This window comes from Fonsecaea monophora (genome assembly GCF_001642475.1).
Source record: "Fonsecaea monophora strain CBS 269.37 chromosome Unknown Scaff78, whole genome shotgun sequence".
NCBI classification, from domain to species: Eukaryota; Fungi; Ascomycota; class Eurotiomycetes; order Chaetothyriales; family Herpotrichiellaceae; genus Fonsecaea; species Fonsecaea monophora.
In genome coordinates this window covers 1-19,822 of record NW_019174009.1, presented here as the reverse complement: position 1 = coordinate 19,822, position 19,822 = coordinate 1, and the positions used below count along the sequence as shown (strand labels likewise).

The 19,822-nt window shown below is 52.5% G+C and overlaps 8 protein-coding genes across 8 annotated transcripts; 2 read left to right on the top strand and 6 right to left on the bottom strand.

Annotated features, from left to right (window-relative positions):
• Window positions 1-448: 448 nt before the first annotated feature.
• On the bottom strand, window positions 449-2,062 carry AYO21_08704 (hypothetical protein; the record flags this gene model as incomplete). The annotated part of the gene is made up of 2 exons (XM_022658647.1): window positions 449-1,965; window positions 2,038-2,062. The coding sequence occupies 2 exons, from the start codon at window positions 2,060-2,062 to the stop codon at window positions 449-451; spliced, it is 1,542 nt and encodes a 513-aa protein (XP_022509008.1).
• Window positions 2,063-2,597: 535 nt separating this feature from the next.
• AYO21_08703 (hypothetical protein) lies at window positions 2,598-4,526 on the bottom strand (the record flags this gene model as incomplete). Its single annotated transcript, XM_022658646.1, has 1 exon — window positions 2,598-4,526. The coding sequence occupies one exon, from the start codon at window positions 4,524-4,526 to the stop codon at window positions 2,598-2,600; it is 1,929 nt and encodes a 642-aa protein (XP_022509007.1).
• A 922-nt stretch (window positions 4,527-5,448) lies between these two features.
• AYO21_08702 (hypothetical protein) lies at window positions 5,449-6,297 on the bottom strand (the record flags this gene model as incomplete). Its single annotated transcript, XM_022658645.1, has 1 exon — window positions 5,449-6,297. The coding sequence occupies one exon, from the start codon at window positions 6,295-6,297 to the stop codon at window positions 5,449-5,451; it is 849 nt and encodes a 282-aa protein (XP_022509006.1).
• A 284-nt stretch (window positions 6,298-6,581) lies between these two features.
• Window positions 6,582-7,669, bottom strand: AYO21_08701 (hypothetical protein; the record flags this gene model as incomplete). Its single annotated transcript, XM_022658644.1, has 2 exons — window positions 6,582-7,584; window positions 7,650-7,669. 2 exons carry the CDS (start codon window positions 7,667-7,669, stop codon window positions 6,582-6,584), a joined length of 1,023 nt encoding a protein of 340 aa, XP_022509005.1.
• A 467-nt stretch (window positions 7,670-8,136) lies between these two features.
• AYO21_08700 (hypothetical protein) lies at window positions 8,137-9,069 on the top strand (the record flags this gene model as incomplete). The annotated part of the gene is made up of 1 exon (XM_022658643.1): window positions 8,137-9,069. One exon carries the CDS (start codon window positions 8,137-8,139, stop codon window positions 9,067-9,069), a length of 933 nt encoding a protein of 310 aa, XP_022509004.1.
• A 3,774-nt stretch (window positions 9,070-12,843) lies between these two features.
• On the top strand, window positions 12,844-13,761 carry AYO21_08699 (hypothetical protein; the record flags this gene model as incomplete). The annotated part of the gene is made up of 3 exons (XM_022658642.1): window positions 12,844-12,849; window positions 12,926-12,990; window positions 13,041-13,761. The coding sequence occupies 3 exons, from the start codon at window positions 12,844-12,846 to the stop codon at window positions 13,759-13,761; spliced, it is 792 nt and encodes a 263-aa protein (XP_022509003.1).
• A 1,532-nt stretch (window positions 13,762-15,293) lies between these two features.
• Window positions 15,294-16,683, bottom strand: AYO21_08698 (hypothetical protein; the record flags this gene model as incomplete). Its single annotated transcript, XM_022658641.1, has 3 exons — window positions 15,294-15,821; window positions 15,884-16,107; window positions 16,194-16,683. 3 exons carry the CDS (start codon window positions 16,681-16,683, stop codon window positions 15,294-15,296), a joined length of 1,242 nt encoding a protein of 413 aa, XP_022509002.1.
• An 872-nt stretch (window positions 16,684-17,555) lies between these two features.
• On the bottom strand, window positions 17,556-18,836 carry AYO21_08697 (hypothetical protein; the record flags this gene model as incomplete). Its single annotated transcript, XM_022658640.1, has 1 exon — window positions 17,556-18,836. One exon carries the CDS (start codon window positions 18,834-18,836, stop codon window positions 17,556-17,558), a length of 1,281 nt encoding a protein of 426 aa, XP_022509001.1.
• Window positions 18,837-19,822: the final 986 nt, after the last annotated feature.

The window sequence follows — 19,822 nt, the reverse complement described above, 5'->3', positions numbered from 1 at the left end:
GTGACGATGTAGAATTGGTTGTCAGTGACGTTCTATATCCTGCCAGTTAGGAGTGGATCGCTCCGGGGCACTTCAATCGGTCCCGAGGGGTTAGATACCTGGCGGATAATGAATCCAACTGACGAAGGCGATCACTCGGAAGATGAAACGGAGAGGACTTTGTTCTCGACATTTTTTTGGGATTTGATAAGCCCCGAAGGGCACATGAGCACAGGAGTGCTCAAAAAAGAAAAACAAACAACACTTGTTCTCGTTTCATAAGCCCCGAGGGGCACCGGCAAACCCAGCAAACACCACCGCTACCACCCCCTGCTCCCCCCTTGCCTCCTGCTTCCTCCCCCTTCCTCCCCCTTCCTCCCCTTCCTCCCCTGTTCCCCCCCTTCCCACACCACCAGGACACCCACCGAGACACACTCACAAGAGCGAGGCCACCGCACACACAACTGCCTCAATGCTGCTCGTCTCGAAGCTGCTCGCGAAGAGCGGCGATCTCTAACTCAGCTCTCTCAAGGAGAGCCTCGCTAGAGTCCGCACGCTCCCTTGCAAGAGCAGCATCGATCTGAGCAGCGAGGTACTCAGCTGTGAGGCGGCGGACCTCGTCTTGGAGCTGTCTAAACCCCTCCTCAGCGTCGACGGCGACCTCCCGCGCCTCTGCCAGGGTCGTCCACAGCTGACCGACCGCACCTAGGATCTCGCCCTCTGCAGAGAGGAGACCCGCGCGGGCGCGGACGGCCGCTGGGTTGCCCCTGACGGCGCCAACTGGGAGATCGCCGTCGAGGACGTCGATCTGGACCCGGGCCTCGCTTAAGTGAGCGAGCCCGGCGCGGAGTTGTTCCGCAACCGGGGCGTCAACCTCGTCCAGGTTGACGCGCACCTCATCCTCCTCCTCCTCCTCTTCGCCATCTGAAGACCACATGTCTTCGGGGGCCTGCCATTCCCCGTCCTCTTCAGCCTCCTCTGAGGCGTAGTCGTCGTCGTCGTTGTCGCCCTCTTCTGCACCGGACGAGTTTGAGAGATCTTCAGTAGAGGATGAGCTCAGATGAGCTTGAGACTGTGACGTTTGTAGAGTCTGAGTGGTGGCTGGGTCTTGGTCAACTTGAGACTGTGACGCTGGGAGATCTTGAGTAATGTGTGTGCCCTGATGAACTTGAGTCTGTGACGTTGGAAGAGTATGGGTGGTGTTGGTAGAGTCCTGATCAACTTGTGACTGTGGAGTTGTAAGAACTTGTGCAGAGGATGAGTTCAGATCAACTTGGGCCTGTGACGACGACGACGACGACGATGATGATGGAAGATCTTGCGTAATGGATGAGTCTTGGTCAACTTGTGACAGTGGTGTTGGAAGAGTCTGAGTGGTGGATGAATTTGGCGCAGGTCGAAATGTGAGCGAATTTGGAAGGCCGCGTCTAAGATTTTCTGCCAGACCTGCAATGTTTCCAAAACCCCAACCTAGCTCATCAGACCAAACAAGTACGGTGCCAGTGACTGGCGTATTTGCTGGGATTGGTAGAGGATTTGGCTGATCTTGTGCTGAGTTTGCTGTCACATCGTGAATGTGGGCAAAACTCCACCCAGGTTCATCAGTCCAGAATGTTGCTGCAGTAGCAGCCTGGTTGTTGACTGGATCAGTGACCTGGTGATCAGATTCAAGCGAGTCGTCCTCTGATGCTGTGGTTGCAAGGTTGGGTTCACTCTCAGGAGAGTCTGTGGTCTGAGGATAGTTGACTAGTGAATTCAAGTTTGTGGTCCCATGAACTCGACGAAGACCAGGTGACGTTTCGGTGAGAGATGTTGGAGTAGGTGTGGTGGTGTTGACAGATTCAGTTGCAAGAAGATCAACTTCTGCACCAGAAGATGAGCTGGGCAGACCAGAGCTCAGGTCAGTGTCTCCAGGTAAGAGAAATCCAACGCTCTGACGACGATGTCGCCGTTCAGAGGAAGATGAAGGAGAATCAGGTGTTGAGCCTATATATATTTATTGTTAGGCAATGTTACAAGATAGAAGTTGACGAGAAGATCGTGTGGGTGTGAACTTACCTGCGGATTTGTCTGAAGAAGTCATTTTGACCAGCGCTGACGACGACGTAATCGGAGAAGTTGTTGGGGTACTGTTAGGGTCTGTTTGTATTGGTCGAGTGACGGTATTGTAAGTTTAGAAGTGCTGCACCGACGAACTTGATGGAGCGCGACGATTTGAAATAACGATGGAGAAAGAAAGAACGAGGGGAAGTGAGAGGGAGAAGTGTCGACAGGTTTTGTTGTTTTTTTTCAACCATCTTTCTGTCGCACCCTCTATACACCAAAAACAACGCTAGGCGACTAACTGTGCAGACATTAGTGAGAGCTGCCAAGGCGAGACAGCTGAGATTGTGAGGCTCTGGGTGCAATGTGGTCTTGTCTGGTCGTTGTAGAATGTATGGAGCGTATTGGAAGCATGTTGTATGGACAAGGCTGAAGCAAAAGCGTATCGATCTTACCGGATCAAGCCCGCTGCAGGTCATCGTCTTATTGAAAAATCCCCGTCGTGACAAATCTCCACGTTGTCGTGACAAAACCCATTCCCTGGGTATGTAGTACCATCTTTGAACAAACCCTCCTCACATATTCAACATGCTCAGCTGCCGCCTCATTGGGCTTGCGGCGTGGTCGCCATCCTCGCTGGGTCCAATACCGCTGTCTGTCCCTCCGAGGGGGCTCGAGTCAATGTCTATGTCCCATTTCTCCTCAGCATGGTCGCTGTCTTCATTGTCCCCATCGTCCCAGCCTTTCTGAACTGCGCCTCTGACATTCCATCTCAAAGCTCTTTGTACACTTTCCACCCATTCATTCGTGCCGGTCATGACAGTTGGGAACGGATACTGCGACGCTTCCAGGGTCACATAATCCCCTTGTTTCAACTCAATTCGTCCCTTCCCATCAAAAGAGCAATAAGCCGACGACCGGGACTTGTGAGGTACAGCAATTCGCAGCGCAAGAGTGTCCGACAGCACCATCGGCCGGAACGAAAGCGTGTGCGGACATATAGGCGTCAACAAGATGGCAGGAATGGATGGATGAATCAGGGACCCTCCAGCAGACAAGGAGTAAGCTGTGGAACCCGTCGGCGTGGAAAAGATACACCCATCTGCTTGCACAATTGTCAGCAGCTCGTCGTCACCGTAGAGCTCTAGATTGGACACGTAAGCTGATGGCCCGCGATCAATCACAAGCTCGTTCAAAACTTCAAACTGCTCGCCTTCCTCGACAGCGCCCTTCACTGCGCCGGGAGACCGATCGGCTCTCCAGACAGTGCATGTAAATCGCATACGAAGGTTGACTCGCATTCCAGCGTCGCCCATAACCCGATCAAGGTGCTCTTTGTATTTATCGAACTCAAAATTTGTCAAGAACCCCAAGCTTCCCAGTGAAAAGGAGAGCACAGGAGGGACCACTCGCTGGAACAGCCATGAGGTGAACAATACAGTTCCGTCACCTCCCATTGTAAGGACCAGGTCGAACTTTTCCGGCGATGACCAACACAAATCCGGAGTCCAATACTTCAACATCTTGCTGAACCGAGGTTCCTTCGCCAGCAAACCAGCGGCATCGAATCGTTTCGAATGTCGGAGCTTGGCATCCACATAAACGTTCACGCCCAGCTCGCTCCCATACCGAGGCGTGGAGAGCAGCCATTCCGCAAGCTCACGTGTCAGGTAGACGAGGCTGTTATCTCGAGCCTTTGTCACAATCATGACATTGCGCACAGCGCGTTTCAGGGGTTTGCGCTGCAACTGTTTGGAGACCTCTCTTACGCCTGTGGCAGTCTGCATCAGTCGCGAATGCGAGTAGTCATCGTCCGCAATCTCTTCCAGAACCTTTTGGATGTCCACAACCCCGTCAAATCGCTGGTGGAAGAAACATGGCGATCGAAGAAAACTTGTCGATGTGGGCGAGTTGTTTGACAGCGCGCTGGCTTGAAGGCTAGCCAGGGTGGCTGACAATGATGGTGACCCGGAGCAGCTTCTCTGTTGCTCCAATTCTGCCTCGGTGATGGCCGTCTTGACGGCGTTCGTGGCCAACGGTGCCGTATTGGGCCCCGCACTGGGCCGCCGTGAGACCAGAGCCTTCATGATTGTTTGTCTGGGTATGTCTATTGACTTTGGGTTTTTGCGGTGGGTGAGCAACGACTTCGGCAGCAGTAGAGGCTTTGGCACGGGGACTGTAGGGTGATGGGCGATGTACGAGGTTTTCGAAGGATCGTTGGTGGACGCGTTGTCGCTGCTGACGGGTCTCTCGCTCACGGGATCGGGCTCTGCGTGGACCAAACTGCGCACGGCATGCGTTTGGCCGTCGGCGTCAATGGGATCTAAATGTTCGGCATACTGGCGGAGAATAGACTCTCCAACCGACCTTTTGGGTGTGGAGGAGGCCATACCACGAGGGAGCAGGAAGTCAAGATTATCAAGGACAGGAGTCGGCGGAGAAGAGTTGCTGATACTAGTGGCCTCGGATGTAGTGGGCGAGCACAAGGTGGAGCAGGCGGTCATGTTGGAAAAAAGACGACCTGCAGGGCAAACGAAGGCAGAAACCGAGCCGGGCGGGAGTAGTGGATCTGGCCAACAGTGGACGATCTGGAGGTTGTGTCACCTCCGGAGTAGGGTTGGGGTGGTGATGGTGATGGGGAGGTGATGCCGAGAGGCAAATCCGAACACGCTCGTAAGCGGGCCAATCTTCGGAATAGTCAGAGCGCCGAAGTGCATGGGACGCCTAGGAAACTTGCCTGAAAGCTGCCCTCGGGTGCCAGGTACGACGAGATAGTCAGGTAACACAAGATATCACCAAATAAGTAATCCGGAGACTCGGACTTAGCGGATGAAGCTGGTGATTGAATGCTTTTTGTGCTCTTCAATGTCGTTTTGCTGCAGGTGATGACGTGAATGAATTGAACCAAAGTCTCTGGGCCAGCCGAGGTCAACCGATTATGCAAATCTGCTGCAAGGTCGTAAAAGGTAAAGGAGATCGTGAGGCGACGCCAAAGTAAAAGAGATTCCTTGATCGACCTGAGGTAGTTGGTTGCACCTCAGTCAATGCCGTCCTTGAGTATTTGTAGCAATCGCACATGCCAGATGAAAATATCCCTTTGAGCTGGGGGTGATCCGGCCGGGCGTGTCTTGGTGCTGAGACAGGCACGTGGGGATCTGCTGTGGGCTTTGATCAACCACACGACCGCCCCGGTATCTCGTAGAGCTCCCTAGGCTCCCTAGATCCTCCAAAGTGGGCACCTAAAGTATCAACTATCGGCCCCTGAACCACCAATACTTAAGCCTAGAAGGCAGCCATAAACAGGCGGTTGCACACCGATAAGTCTGTTTCCCATCCCCACTTCCTTTACCTCACCACTGTTTGGTGTCAGTCAGCCGCCCACTTTGTGACGGTTTCAGCCTTCATACACTGGCAAAACTTGTAACATCATCGATCCTGTCGCCAGCTTTCATCCTTAATCACTCGAGCTTCCAGAGCGTTCCTGATCACATCCAGCACACAGATAACCGAGTTGTTCCCAGTTGCACCGTCTGTTCCATTCATGGTAACATCGCTGTTCGACTGTTTGTTGGCTTGTCTGTCACTGGTGCTGGTGGTGGAATTGGCGACAAAGGAGTGACCAAGAACTGCTAAGCGAGCAGTGTGTGCTGCTTGTTGCCAACCTTCAATGCTGAACTTGCCTTCACTCTCCATCAACAGCATCGTGCCGTCTTTTTTATAGGCAAACGCATGCAAGCTAGCGCATTTCTTGCGCTGCAAGACTCCTGGGTTGATGATCATTTGTCCACTGTCCCGATTGATGCCAATGAGAGTGGCAGCCACCAATGTTTCCATCTGCACAGCTGCGTCTAGACACCCAAGGATGGCAGCATTCAGTGCCGAAGTAAGCAAGTCGAGATAAGTCTCACCTTGCCCTGCCCCTCTGACTCCACCAGGTAGGCTCTCGTCACCTTCAACAGACAGGACTTGAAGGGTGACCTGCAGCATGGTCCGTGGAGTCTCCTGGCCAAGTACAATAGCTTGGAGCGTCCGTTTGATGAGTTCTTCGACATGTCGTTCTTTGACCATTCCGACACCATTGTGTGGTCTGAGATTGACTTCAACTAAGGTTGACTCTGGAATTTCATCAGATCGGTATGGTACTTCAACCGGGTAATTGACGCTGGCGATAATTTTGTAGCCCTGGCCTGGGGCGCTGTATGTTGCTGACCCATCTGCATTGACCAATGTGTGCAGGACTGCTTGAGGAGGCTCGTTAATGACTAGAGGAGCCATGGTGGCAACAGAATCCGCGCAAACATCTGACGGAACAAAGTTCGTGACAAGTTGAAGGATTTTATATTGACCGGGTCGGGTCGTGCCAAGAATTCTTAGCGCAAGGCTCCGAGGACAAAGGAGATGCTGGTGAGGGCATGTGCCTTACACATTTTATATCAGAAGGTACATGACAACAGCGAATGTCGCTTATGGGACAGATAGAATTTGGACTGGAAGATACAGCTTGAATAAGGGGTTTGAACTTTTCATACAGAACCTCCTGAGTGTTAAAGGAGAGCGGTTCAATCAGGCAGTGCCCTCATCACACCTTCGAAAGCTACCAACGCCATCGCATTCGCGGGAAATGCCCGGAGAAAGCAAGGCACAAAGCCCCTCCAGTAACCCCTCCATCCGGATTCTCTATACACAGTAACAGCCGCATCCTTCCAGTGTTTGAAGCGAGGAGTGCCGTCATTAAGAGCACCTCCCAAAGGATCTGTCATGATTCGTTGTTTGACCACGTCTGAAGGGTAGGACGTCAGCCAGAACACCTGTGCCGACATCCCGCCGGCCCAGAAGTTGACTGCAGGAGTGGACAGAGTTGTGTGTTTCTTGAACCAAGTCGTCAGGATATCGTAGCTGCCCCACCAAAAGAAGAAGAATGAGCGGAAGATTAATGTTGAGAATAAGCCGTGATAGAGGCCAGCAATACCGTGGGAACGGAGAATCTTTCTCGTGCAGTCTATGGGACCGCTGTACATCCTGTCCTTCTTCTTCGCGGCGTATTGAATCTGTAGCCTTGCCTTGACATGTTCAACAGGCGCAGCGATAAAAGAAACTGTAGCGCCCGCCATGGTTCCTGCGATCCCGTGTCCAAAAGCAGGCAATTTCTCGTGTGAGAGCTCTGAGGCGCTCTTCCTGGGCCGGAAAGCAGGATTGGCAAATATGTTTTCAAGCAACAGCCTGCGGTAAACTGTCAAGCTCCCCAACATGACAGAGTCCATGGCCATCCATCCTAGCAGTGGCGGAGTTGCGCCCTTGTAGATTCCTGCAATTCCCTCTCTTCTTAGGGTCTGTAACAGACAGTCTAGCGGCCCCTTGAATTGTGACTTCTGCGAAGTCTGTAATCGAACCTTGACTGTGTCGAAAGGGTGGCCGACAGAGAGCTTCGCTATACCCGAGAAGACTCCTGCGACGAAGCCTTTGTAGTTCTTTGCGAGCGACTTTGTTCGCGACTCCTCGTGGTGAGCCTGCTCGGGTTGGCGCAAAACGTCGGTGACGGTACTCTTGTGATCATGTTGAGGCCTGACTCGCGGTGAGCATGCGAAAAGAATGATGACGAGGCGATGATGTTGTTCTTCTATACTTACGTGCTGAAACTTTCTGACATACTGATGAAAATATGCGGTCTCGGTCGAATATCGACTTCAGAGAGCCGCAGGCGCTGTCGCAGTCATTATTGAAGTCTATCCGCTTACCTGGATCCCACAAACAGGCAGAACAATCGAGGAGTGGTTCTCGGTCACATTCTTTTTAAGGCCAGAGAGATAGAGTAGAGAAGAAGAAGATGATGATGATGATCGGGGATGATTTAGCCTCTCCGACTCGCTGCCGAAGCTGTGGATCTGTACCACCCGAGGGCCATCAGTGAACAAAATAATTTGGTGTGGGCTTAATCAAAAGCTTGCCTGTCGCTGTCCCTACTTGACCCGCGGTTCTAGTGCCAGCAGATCGCCACCATGTTGGATCTCCTTCGCCATGACTGGGCTCCTTGTTCAGTTGCTACCATCTGGATATCCCTAGATCTCGGACTCTATATCTAGCAGGCCATCTCACGAACCCGGTGGCACAGCTGTTATGGAGAAATCCCCAGTTGAAAGCGCACCCACGAAAGTGTGGACCACGCTCATTACCAACACCAAGTACCTCTCGGGCCTCCTCACTCTCGAGTACTCCTTGAAGAAAGCTGGTTCGCGGTATCCTCTGGTCGCACTTTACACTGACACATTTCCTCCCGAAGGCCTGCAAGCTCTCAAGAAGAGAGGTATACCGGCTAAACACATCCCTTACCTCCTGCCGTCCGTCCCCAAAGAGTACGCCAACGATCCCCGTTTCTACGACTGCTGGAGCAAATTGACCCCGTTCAGCCTCACCGAGTATGATCGGTTGGTACAACTGGACAGTGACATGCTGGTTCTGAAGAATATGGATGAACTGATGGAGCTGGAGCTGGATCCGCCTGGGATGAATGGCGAGGGAAAAAGGGTGTACGCCGCAAGCCATGCTTGTGCATGTAATCCTCTAAACAAACCGCACTATCCCAAGCATTGGATCCCAGAGAACTGCGGGTTCACATCCCAACACAATACCCCAGACGATGCTCAGATTCATGGGCCCCCTCCCACTGCGGGGATAGGGTCCCCCAATGGCGGCCTAGTTGTGTGCAATCCTAGCCAAGGCATTTATGACAAAATCCTCAATGCGATGAAAAATGGCGACTTGACCTCGAGCTATGACTTTGCCGACCAGAGCTTACTTGGCGACCAGTTCTATGGTCGCTGGGTTGGGTTGCCGTATGTCTACAACGCTCTGAAGACGTTGAGGTGGAAAGGAGTCCATGATGCCATATGGCGCGACGATCAGGTGAAGAATGTCCATTTCATCCTGAGTCCAAAGCCCTGGGATGAGAAACTTGAAGACATTCAGGACGAAACACACAGGTGGTGGCATCGCATCAATGACGAGAGACTGACGCATGAAAAGTCCCAGGGGATTAGTGATGGATTTTAGAGCAAGACAGGCTATTGATGAGGATTGACGTACTGTGAATTATTGGATCTACGAACTGAGACACTAAGGCGGACAGACTGATAGACTGATAGACTGATAGAACAGGCTTGGGTACTGATCACTGACAGCGGCGCAAAGGCCCAGCACTTCCTGGCTCACCATTCATCCTTTTAGGGGGCCATGTATGTCAGCGTCACGGCTCAGAGCTTGACTTCTCGGTTGTAGAGGACAGGTATAAGCCGCGTGGAGCAACAGAAGGCTCAAGCTAAACGCCTCGCTTTTGGATGAGTCTTGATGGACACCGGCCAGGTGATAGACTGCTGCCAACCGGGCCGATATGCCAGCCTTCCTTCCACAATCGATAGCAGTCGGAAAACCTGGTGTCGTCTTGCTCGCAAATTATACGGTTATCACCAAACTCTTATCAATATCTGCCGACAGTGGCTCATTTCGTGGTCGGTGCGAAATCGATTTACTAGAGTGGTGGAAATCCCCTGAGTAGCGACGAAGACAGACTGCTCAATATTCGGGGCAAACAAGCTTCTCAGTAACCATGGCTTCTTTCGGACAGGGAGGTTCGCTTACAACTCGTCTGCCTGTGTTTCCAGCTTGCGATATCAACTCTTTCTAGGTAGGCGATATTTTCAACATCATCCGAAACACGGCGGGAGCCTGCAACCAAGATTCTGTAATCTCCTACCCATTGTTAACCAGATGAGTCGTGGCGTCCTTCTGGTGCCGTACAAGGACGCCCTCCCGACGGCAGCAAAGACTCGCCCACAGATCGAAGTCTTGAAGGTAGATGTGGACACAGTCGTTCGCACCAGCTAGCTATCCATCGATGCCGGACGAACGCCACGACAGTTGACATGAGACAATTCCAAGGCACTTAGTCTCTGGGGTCCTGTTTCGATGAAAGGGAGAAACAAGTTCATCGAGAGCCAGGCGTCCGAGAAAGACTGGTGATAGTGGTAATGGGCCGCTTGGGGCGTGGAGGCGAGGCTGGAGGATCCGCTCATGTTCCTGACATCTCTCTACATTTGCCGATGAGTATTGTCAGAGGCCCAACATCAGAAAACTCAGCGACCCACGCGTCATAACTTGAATCGACGGCGCCGCCGATGGCCAGTGCCCAGATGTTACCAATCAAAAGATAGGTGAAAAGAAAAGAGCTAGGAAGGGTGCCGGATGGCTCTGTGTCATTGACTCATTGGTGGAATATGAGGAAATACTCGGAAATCTTTTGTATGTTTTTTCTCTCTCTTCTCCACGGCCTAACCATAGGTTGTCTTCGAGACTGGTGAGGCTGAAGGATTTCAAGGAACACTGATAGTTCGGGCACTGGAATGGTGTTGACCTCGCTACGTGTCGTGGCCAGCGCTCAAAAACTCAGGAGGCAAAGGACGATGGGATAGCAAGTTACTCACCGATTCAACAGACCGCCTGCTTCTTTGACTGCCACATATACCTTCTGTTGACATCAGGGTTGGTTGCTCTGAATCCCCGAACAAAGTTGGTTGCAGAGGTCGGGTGGCAAATGTAGAAACGTAGAGGGTAGAAGACAGATCATCATCTCCCGAGTACATAGAACGCAGAGGGTTACAGTGGGCAGACAAGACAAAGGTAGTGTTGTCAAACATCTGTGGGTGACATCCATCACTCCATCGACGATTCGAGAACGAAAGAGAAGCCCAGGCTTGCTTTCCCCCATTCATTGTGACTTTCCAACTCGGTCAACTCGCACCAGGTCCAGAGCACGCGACATGGCCATTCCATGCATGGTCGACACACCCTCACCGACAAATCTTCTCAATGAACCTGAGGGGTTTCATTTCCTTCTCTCCCACGAACATGAGTTCGATAGAAATGCACCGCATGGCACTCATCTGACCTAGCAGTCCCTCGGAACTCTGCAGCTAGGCTGGTATTTCCTCGATGCCACCCAACCAGCAAATATTTCGAACACACAATGAGTGCTAGATGGTCAGAAGAGAGTCGGGTCACTGACAAACCTTGCCGATGCATCCGCGGGCTGTTACTCCGTCGTCGAGCAATGAGTGCGCAGCTGAGGTCTCCTGCCATGCCTAGTGGTCCCGGCGCAGGGCCCCAGAGCTCAAGAAGAGGGCGTCTATAAACTGACTGGTGGAAGGCCCTTTCTGGACCACGCGATGAGGGAGAAAAACATCAGGAAAGAGGAGGTGCTGGGCAGCGGATGAAGGCTTCGAAACCAATGGTCGTGCCGCTTCACCTCCACTTGCGTCCTTTCATCAGTCCATCGGAATCTCCAGTCAGAAGTCGATGCCGATGAGCACCCCACGCCTAGATCCTCTTCTTCCAACGATCTCCTCCTGACGAGCGGCAGAAATATCACCAATTCAGACTGCGCGAGGAAATTCCCAAACTATCAGTGGCTAGAATTCAAGGCAACGGTCAGCATTTCTGCTCGATTTTTTTTCCCACTCCAATGGCTCCGTGCAACGTGGAGGTACAGACTGCGAATGATGACTGCGCCGGCGCAGCTCATGGTGCCAGACCACTGTGAGAGGACTCTCGCAACTGGGCTTCCCCGTCTGCACGCTCTCCCAATTCGCAGCCCCAAGATCAGCACCTCCGCCCAATGTCAGCTACAGTTGGCGGTGGGGCGCAGGCCAGAAAGCAATGAGACCTGCAGGCTGGAAAATGGATCAACGAGGCAAAAAAGGCGGATTGACCTACTTGCTAGAACGGGCACCGCAAGGACGGCCGACTGAGGCAATTGGGGCGGGCGCCACCGAGATGAAACCACCTGTGACAGGGCGAGGAACCGTCGCATCGGCCAGTCAGCGACGGCCTGTAGCCGACCATCTCTCACACTGGCTCGTTTCCCCTGCTTCCTCGGGCGTTGAGGTCCGCAGTCCCGTTCCACAAGGTGCCTGCATTGGCCCAAGCACCAATCCAAAAATGCCGAAGATGGACTGCTACTCAGCACCGTCGCATGCACCTCGACCGCCCGCTCGAGCCCGGCTTCCTAGCTACAACATTGTTCGAGCCATGCGTTTTCTTCGCATACGTCGTCCTTTGCAGCTCGAATCTGAGGCGAGATGGAGAGGGATTCTGCATCATGCAGCTGGACCGAAGTCTTGCCTGTGAAAGGCCAGCTAGTCCGCCTCTTCCAGCCTTCGACTCTCCCTCATTTTTCGCGCAATTCTGGCATGAGGATATCACCACTCTGCCCACCACAGGCCCTCTTTCTTTACCTGTCACATTCCCACTACTTCACACCGCAAGTACCAGCCGTACTTTTTTTTTTTTTTTTACACAAAGCTCTCAGATCCATTTCTGATCACTCTTGTCACAACTATTTCTTCCTCTTTCATCTCATGCACGCTTCCTTTCTCCGACGTGAGACAGAATCTGTCACCCATGAAGTGCAACAGCGAGAATAACAAAACCGACGGGGTCTCGAAAGTATTTCGACGTCACGCCTAGCATCTATTGAGACTTGCTTTGTGTGACCTCTGTGCTTCTTTTGAGTCCCGCAAGTGCAGTGTACATTGAGTGTACACTTGTTCTAGACGTTGGCACAGACGCCTCACCGCTTTCTTCGTACCTGAGCCCTTCCTTCTGTGCATGATTTTGTGAAGCAAGACGCTTGCACCACCTCTGTGACCTGGGCAATCGGTGCATAAAGATTTGACCTACACCACGCCACGCAACACAGGGACGAAAATATCATTTGGCCATTCAAAGGAACATCTCGAGCCTCGAAATCCGCTTTCCACTCACCTCCAAGCAATGTGTGTGCGTACGAAGACCTCGTACGGTTGCGGATGCGAATACAAGACCACCGCCAAGTGCCACTCTTCCCATTGTCTAGGTCTCGAGAGATATCATTACCCCAAGAGTGGTGACTGCCGAGCCTGCAAAGAAGCGGGCAGCGCAGTAACACGGGGGCGAGACGGTCAAGGCAGATATAGACAAGAAATCAACAGGCGAAGACACTCGAGGGAAGATGATGAAGCTTCGATCGACGAGCTGCCGGGCAACGATGAAGTTGGCGACGGAATCAGTCCGTGGGCGCCTCCATCAGCGCGAGAAAAGGAATGGAACAGCCATTCCAGGCAAAAGGCGGACGATGCCTGGTTGCAGGAGCACGCAGAGCGAAACCTAGATCTACAAAGCATCCGGGAGTCTCTGCCGGATAGTCCTCCTTCTGGTCTCGGATCCCCCACCCATCATCCTTCTCGTCGACAGCATACCCGGATCTACTTGGTGGATGATGATGTTCACTACGCTCGTGGGGACAGCCATGAGAGACGTCATCGGCACGAGGAATCGGGCAGAAGCCTTCCTGTCGAAATACGCAGCAGAAGCGTCTACCGTCGACGGAGACAGGACAGTCAAGACAGTTTCGACAGTCTTCGCAGCTCCCGCTCATCGGCTCGAAAGCATACTCCTGCGCTCACCACTTACACGGCGTACGAGTATAATGATGTCCACGATTCGGGATATGGTGGCTCATACGGCTCTCGGGCATCCAATGGATACCGTGGAGCAAAAACCGAACCCTACGCCTACCCTCCATCATCTCCGCCGCCACGCGTCGTGAGCATCAAACCACCCTCACCTCACTCTTATACCCCTTACGGCGTCGGCCCAGTAAATATTGTCACACGCGCCCCGATGTACGGGTACAGCCCCCCAAGGTATTGATTCGGCAGGAACGAAGGATTTTTTTGGTGTTTGCAGCAATGCATTGATTCCCCAGGCGTTTTTGAGCCTCAGGCAAGGCTGCACAAGGCATTACGTGGTCTTTGCATTGATGTAGGCCATTGAGCATCAGTCCCTGCAAGCTTGTTCCAGTCAAGAACTATACAATATTCAGCAATGCAATGCATGCCAAGATGCTAACCGGCAGGCATCTGTGAGCTCCAGGAGAGTTTGGTTATCCATTAACATTCTATGTGTGGAAAGGCATCCAGGTTGGTGTTTGGTCGGAGGAGACACCGGTGTCTCTGATGTATGATTGTTACAACGAGGGATGGACGATATGAATGAAGCGAATGAGTGAACGACGGTGGACGGAACGGACTTTTATCAGGGGGTGTGTTTGAGCTAACGATACAGGACACGGCGTCTGAGAAGATTTTTGGGGGGACGCCACCGCAAGAGGAGGAGGAACTTCGGAGGCTATAGTCAGTACTTCTGTGTGGTTCTGGAGAGGTACTTTGTGACTTGTATCTATTACATTTTCCGGAACAATGTTGACATGGTCTTTTGCTGCGTATGGTTCACTGTCATCCGTCGAGGATGGATTTTCCGAGTCTTTGGACATGCGGTGCGTCTACAGACAGGGACCAAATACGTAAAACATGCCTCACCAGCCTAAAAAGAGACACGCAGTAAGTTTGCTGCAAGTGCCCAGGGCGAAGGAACTGACATCTTAGCTCCCACTCTCTCTGTATCTCTGTCTCACCCGCGCGCGGATGGATGTCCTCCACCCAAGCGTCCTTGGTGGTCCACCGACCTCAGCTGCCCGATGACTTGGAAGTACTCGTGCGATGGATGCCCAGCCAGGTAGGTACCCAAGTAATCGGCCAGTCCTTGGTTGGGGGCGTTAGCCAGCTGAGGAATTCCAACACTATGAACCTGTCACGAGAACGCAAAAGCGAGGGGCGAGGAGGGTGGCTGTGTAGGTACCTACAGGAATGCATCTCGCATCACCCGCCCATCCGCCCGCCATACTATCCTGGGTATTTAATTCCCTTTTGATAACAAGATGTTCACTCACAAGAGCTTTTGGGTGGTAGGTTCCTGTTCCCGAGTGAAATGCACTTTCGTTTAATGTGTACTGCAGGGAATCGAATTACCACCAGCCACCACCGCCCTTGAACTACTTGGTATTCAGCTTGATTATTGTGTAGATGACGCTTGGCCGGCCTGTTTGAAACCCCGTTTGCCGGAAACGTATTACTTATTATTATTCTGACGGATTTCCCAGACGGGACGACTCTGCTCGATCTTCCTCTCCGAGTTTGCAGTCCATGTAAGATTTGGACCTCGTGCTTTGTTTGTCATGCAGCACAAAGCGTGGAGCAAGCAGAATCAGTAGACTGGCGAACCAACCTCCACTGCAAACAACTCCTCAGCAACCTAGAAACACTGACTTTCTCTGACACTCCCATGTGCTCACCCATTGGCAGCGTCCACACGAATGGGCCTATTTTGGTTATTGCAGGAGGCCTTCAGCAAAACTCCTTCTCTGACACAATGGCCTTTTCGTTCTCATACTCGCTGCCTCTCAACGTGCTCGAGTCTCCCATACTCTCCCCATCCTTTTCTTTCGGCAGACCATGCTTTTTAATGGCGGCCTTCAACTTGGCACAGCGTCCACGTTGCGTCTCCTCAAACTTTGCCTTGCGGTCCTTGCTCTCCTGCGCAAATTTGGCCGCCCAATCGATCTTCTTGACCTTGCCGTCCTTTTCGTCGACGACGACGTCGCACGAAGGGACCCATTCCGACGACTTACCCATGGACGTGATGTCGCCGAGCTTGGCCACGCCGTGACCCACGGTCTTGAGCGCTAGACCAATCCCCGTCATGGCAGAACCTGCGGTACGCAGCGGGAATTTAGCGAACCGCAGGTGACGTGATTCCTTGACTTGAACCATCGGCATGCGCGGGAGGGCTTTGACGTCTCCTGGTTTGAGGGCAAGAACCCAATCCCAGGTGTACTGCGAGGTGTCACCGCGGTATTGGAAGTAGAAATTTCCCTATGCAGCAGCTATGGTCAGTTCCCCGCTGGGAAACGTGACTGGAGCGTCGTTGAACTCACCATGCCTGACTTGTCGGCCACGGTCCATTGGAGGCGTTGGGTGTTCGGAACCACGACGGGCTTCGTAATGATGACAACAACGAACTGGATCTTGGCATCCATCGGGCGGCTCTTGGTGTCGGCGATTGGGCAGTATGCGTAGTCGGCGAAATTACGCTTATCGACGGCGAGCAATCTGGCGCGTGGGATGAGGTGGACGTGCTCGGCCGGGGACAAGACAGTGACTGAAAGCGACGCGGATATATGTAAGTTCAAGGCCAGTATACGAAAAACAAATCGATTGCAAGGGGAGCGGCGGGGAGGTCCATACATAGCCATTGGTAGATCTCTTGCGCGACTTCCTTGACGGTCATATTTGTGATACCCAGCTCTAGATGATTCGGGCCCCATTTGGCCTTTTCCTTCTTCTTTGTCCCGTCCTGAAGATAAAGATTCACGCTGGCAAAGTTGCGTCCACCCTTGATAGCCTGCTCGCGGAACTTCGTGGCAGTCTCGAGCTTATCAGCAGTCTTAGAGTCGGCGAGATGCTCCGTAATGAGAAAAACGTTCTGGCCGGCGCTGAAGGTGTCGTCTTTGAGCATATCAAGACAGACAGCCATCTTCTCAGTCTCCGATTCTTGCGTCGAGGAGAGGTCACCGTCGTGCCGGGTGTGATGGGAGACGATACAGTCACCAATCAAGTCCTGGAGACTGGTGGCATGGGGGGTGTTGGTTGTCGGATCATTCACATAGACCCATGGGTGTCTGGACTGCGGTGGAGGTGTGGTGAAGCTCAAGAATCTGTTGGATTTCTTCCCCATCTTGGTTGAGATTCCCGCGGGATGGAGGGGCTCTGCGATAGGGTTGCTGTGAGGGAGGGGTTACAAACCGACAGTGAGGGTCAGACGTGGTGTAAGGACAGAATAAACGGGATCGAGATGTGCTCGAGGGAGCTTTGCAGAAACTTAACACTGGCCTGACCAAACACTTCACACAGTTACAAAGGAAGAAGTGAGAGTGAAGACGAAAGGTGAAGTGGTCAAACGATGAGGGAGCACCTCAGTTCAACACTGAATGGAACTCAAGGAGGGGTTTGCCTCGTTGGTCGGGATGCCAATTGTCTCTTTGATGAGCTAGTGGGACGTTGGCTGTGACTGGCATTTGGGAACCAGGCAAGGCTGAAAAGCAACCGGTCAAATCGTCTGTCAATCATTGCCTAGAAGAAGCTGTGCGCATACTGGACTGCACCACAATATTAGCTAGCACATGTGAACCACGGCAAAGTTAAGACTACGCGGATCACCACATCCTTGTACCACGGTCTGGTCAGGCAGATTCTCAGAGTCTCGTCTCCATGAGGCGAGGCGTCCGCATGTCCAAGTTTCCCCAGCCCCTCTCCTCTTCTTGTGATAGTCAAGACCCCTCATTCCCTTCAGTGTTGGTCGGAGCTGGTTTCGTTGTTTGGGCCAATAGTACCAGGGGCAGCAAGGACTGAGGATGTGTTCCAAAGGAAGCGCTGGGAGAAAATCAAGAGTTGGCGGTAACCGGTCAGAGCTCGCCCAGTGTCTCCACATCACCCGTTGGACCAACCATTTGCTGCCTGGCCGCGGTATAGCTTCTGACTGTTTGATTCGCCCATTCCCTCACTACACAGTGGCGTGTTCGTGGCCCTGCAGATGCACCCGCGGGCCTCTCAATCAAAAGGTATTGGGCGGAGTGCGCCCGACGTGCCCATGCGCTTCCTCATTTCTTCGCCTGCTGCTACCGTGCTGGGCACCTTTATACCACAGCAGTCGCCCCAGTAGTCAGGCTCGTGCCCATATTCCTTCACATGCTGCATTCTCTGCGCCTGAGCCCGCAGTGTCTCCTCGTCCAGTTGGCCCATATCCTCAGTGCCCGGGATTAGGCCTCCAAATAGAAAGTGCTGCATGATGGGCAACTTGCCTAGCACTTCCTTGACGAACATCTTTCTCATGCCGTCTTCCACCTTTTGCCAGCTCTTTGCCCCCGAGATATCGTCTAGCATGGGGCTGTGCCAGCGCAGTCCCTTGACAGTCTTGACGCTATCCACCCATCGGACTTGGTTGAGATATATGTAGTCGTCGCCTTCCTCGTCCAGAACAACATTGTTGTGGATCGACCTGGGCGTGATATACGGGTGCCCGACGAGCTGGCTTGCTCCAAACAAGAAGGGCAAGAATTGATAGTCGTCAAGGCCCCAAACTCCATGGCTTCCTGCAGGTTCCAAGTAGTATGTGCTCTGGATCTTTCGCATGAGGTTCAGGTATCGGACGAAAGTGTGCAGTACGATTGCCTGAAAGTCTTCTCGTTCGATCTGCTTCAGCTGGTATAGACACAGTAACCACATCATGAAATTCAGCTCGTGCCCCGACCCATAATCAAGTCGCTCCTCAGAACCAAATGAGTTGATCAGATAGACAGATATCTCTTTGATGGCATCCTCATTGTGCAGCCCCAATATGTCCTTGTGTATTCTGTCCACATCTCTTACAATGGCTTTGTGCAAACTGCGAAAGACCGGATTGCCAAATCTCGATCCCGTGTCGAGAGGCGGATACTGTTTTAACATTCCTTCCAGGTGGTCAAGCACGGCATCGAGGTTCTTGATGGTGGTTGACAAATTCTGAGTGTCCAGCGCGGAAATTCGACGGCCGCGAACGCAATCAGCGAGGGTAAAGATCCATGCCAGTATCAGCACGTAGGATGATGAGGCGAGAAACTTTTCATGGTCACCCGGTGACAGGATTCTCTTGATTGGCGTGGTGAAATGTATAGATTCGATCAACGGAGGAGCGGGTAATGTAGGTGTTTGGGGGGCAAGTTCTGATGAGCTAGATTGCTGAGCAGACTTTCTTCGAGACCCAGGAATCAACTTTGGAATTGTATGAGGCGCCCTTCCGTGCCCGCCGTCGGCGTCGGCATTGATGTCTTTGGATGATACCTCCAACGTCATGGTGAGCTAAGGCATTTGGAACAACAGAGCAAGCAGGAATGAGACCCTAGAGTTCGTTTTGCTGGCCATATTAAGCATTGTCAGAAGGGGGGAATTTCGCGGGTGGCGTGAAAGCTGTAAGCGGGCCCACCAACACCCGGGAATTGCTTGAGGATTTTACCCCGCGAACTGTAGTTAACGGCGGCAAGGTGATATACACATGCTACATATCTGATATCTGTCCGCCTTGACTTTGGTACACACCAAAATCTAATGGTCTTTATGGAGATTCTCGACACGATGCCATAGACCTCTCTGAAGAGTGTACCTCGTGCCCTCTATGGCAAATCCCCACCCCCGATCACGCAAAACATGCTGCCATCGATAGTGTCGAGGCGAGGATCTTTCAATATCATCTTAACTACAATGTTAGGCAGTTATTTCCTAGAGAGAATGTTGGGTGGGGTTTTGAGGGTGTCCACTTGGGTATTCTTCGTGATGCTCGCCTGAAGTAGGCGTGGTAGATATCACAGTACCTAACCTAGCCAGGTCTATTCGGCAAAGTGCTCCCCGTGCCCCCGAAGTGCAGCAAAGTCAGCAGTTGTTCCTGCACCTACTCACAGACGTGCTAGACAGGCTTGCGTGCTGCTTCCCCACCAAAAGAGCATCTGCTAGTGGGCGACACTTAGGTACATAACAAAATGATATCATCGCTGCAGTCACACCGCCTAAAGGTACGCTATGCGTGTTATTCGCTGGACAGGCACAACAGGTCTGGCCGGCCCTGGGTACCCACGTACCCTACGAGTACTCCGCAGGATGACAGTGTCAAACTATCAAAGACCAGGAGCTCTTGTCCCCAAAGGCTCGACCGCTGAAGCTTGTGCCAAAACACACTTCACCACAATGCTGTCGTGCTCCCTTATCTCTATCACGCCATAACCTGGACTCTTGCAACACTCACAGCTTACGCCATTTTGCCAACTGCCCCGAAATACCCCCCCCCC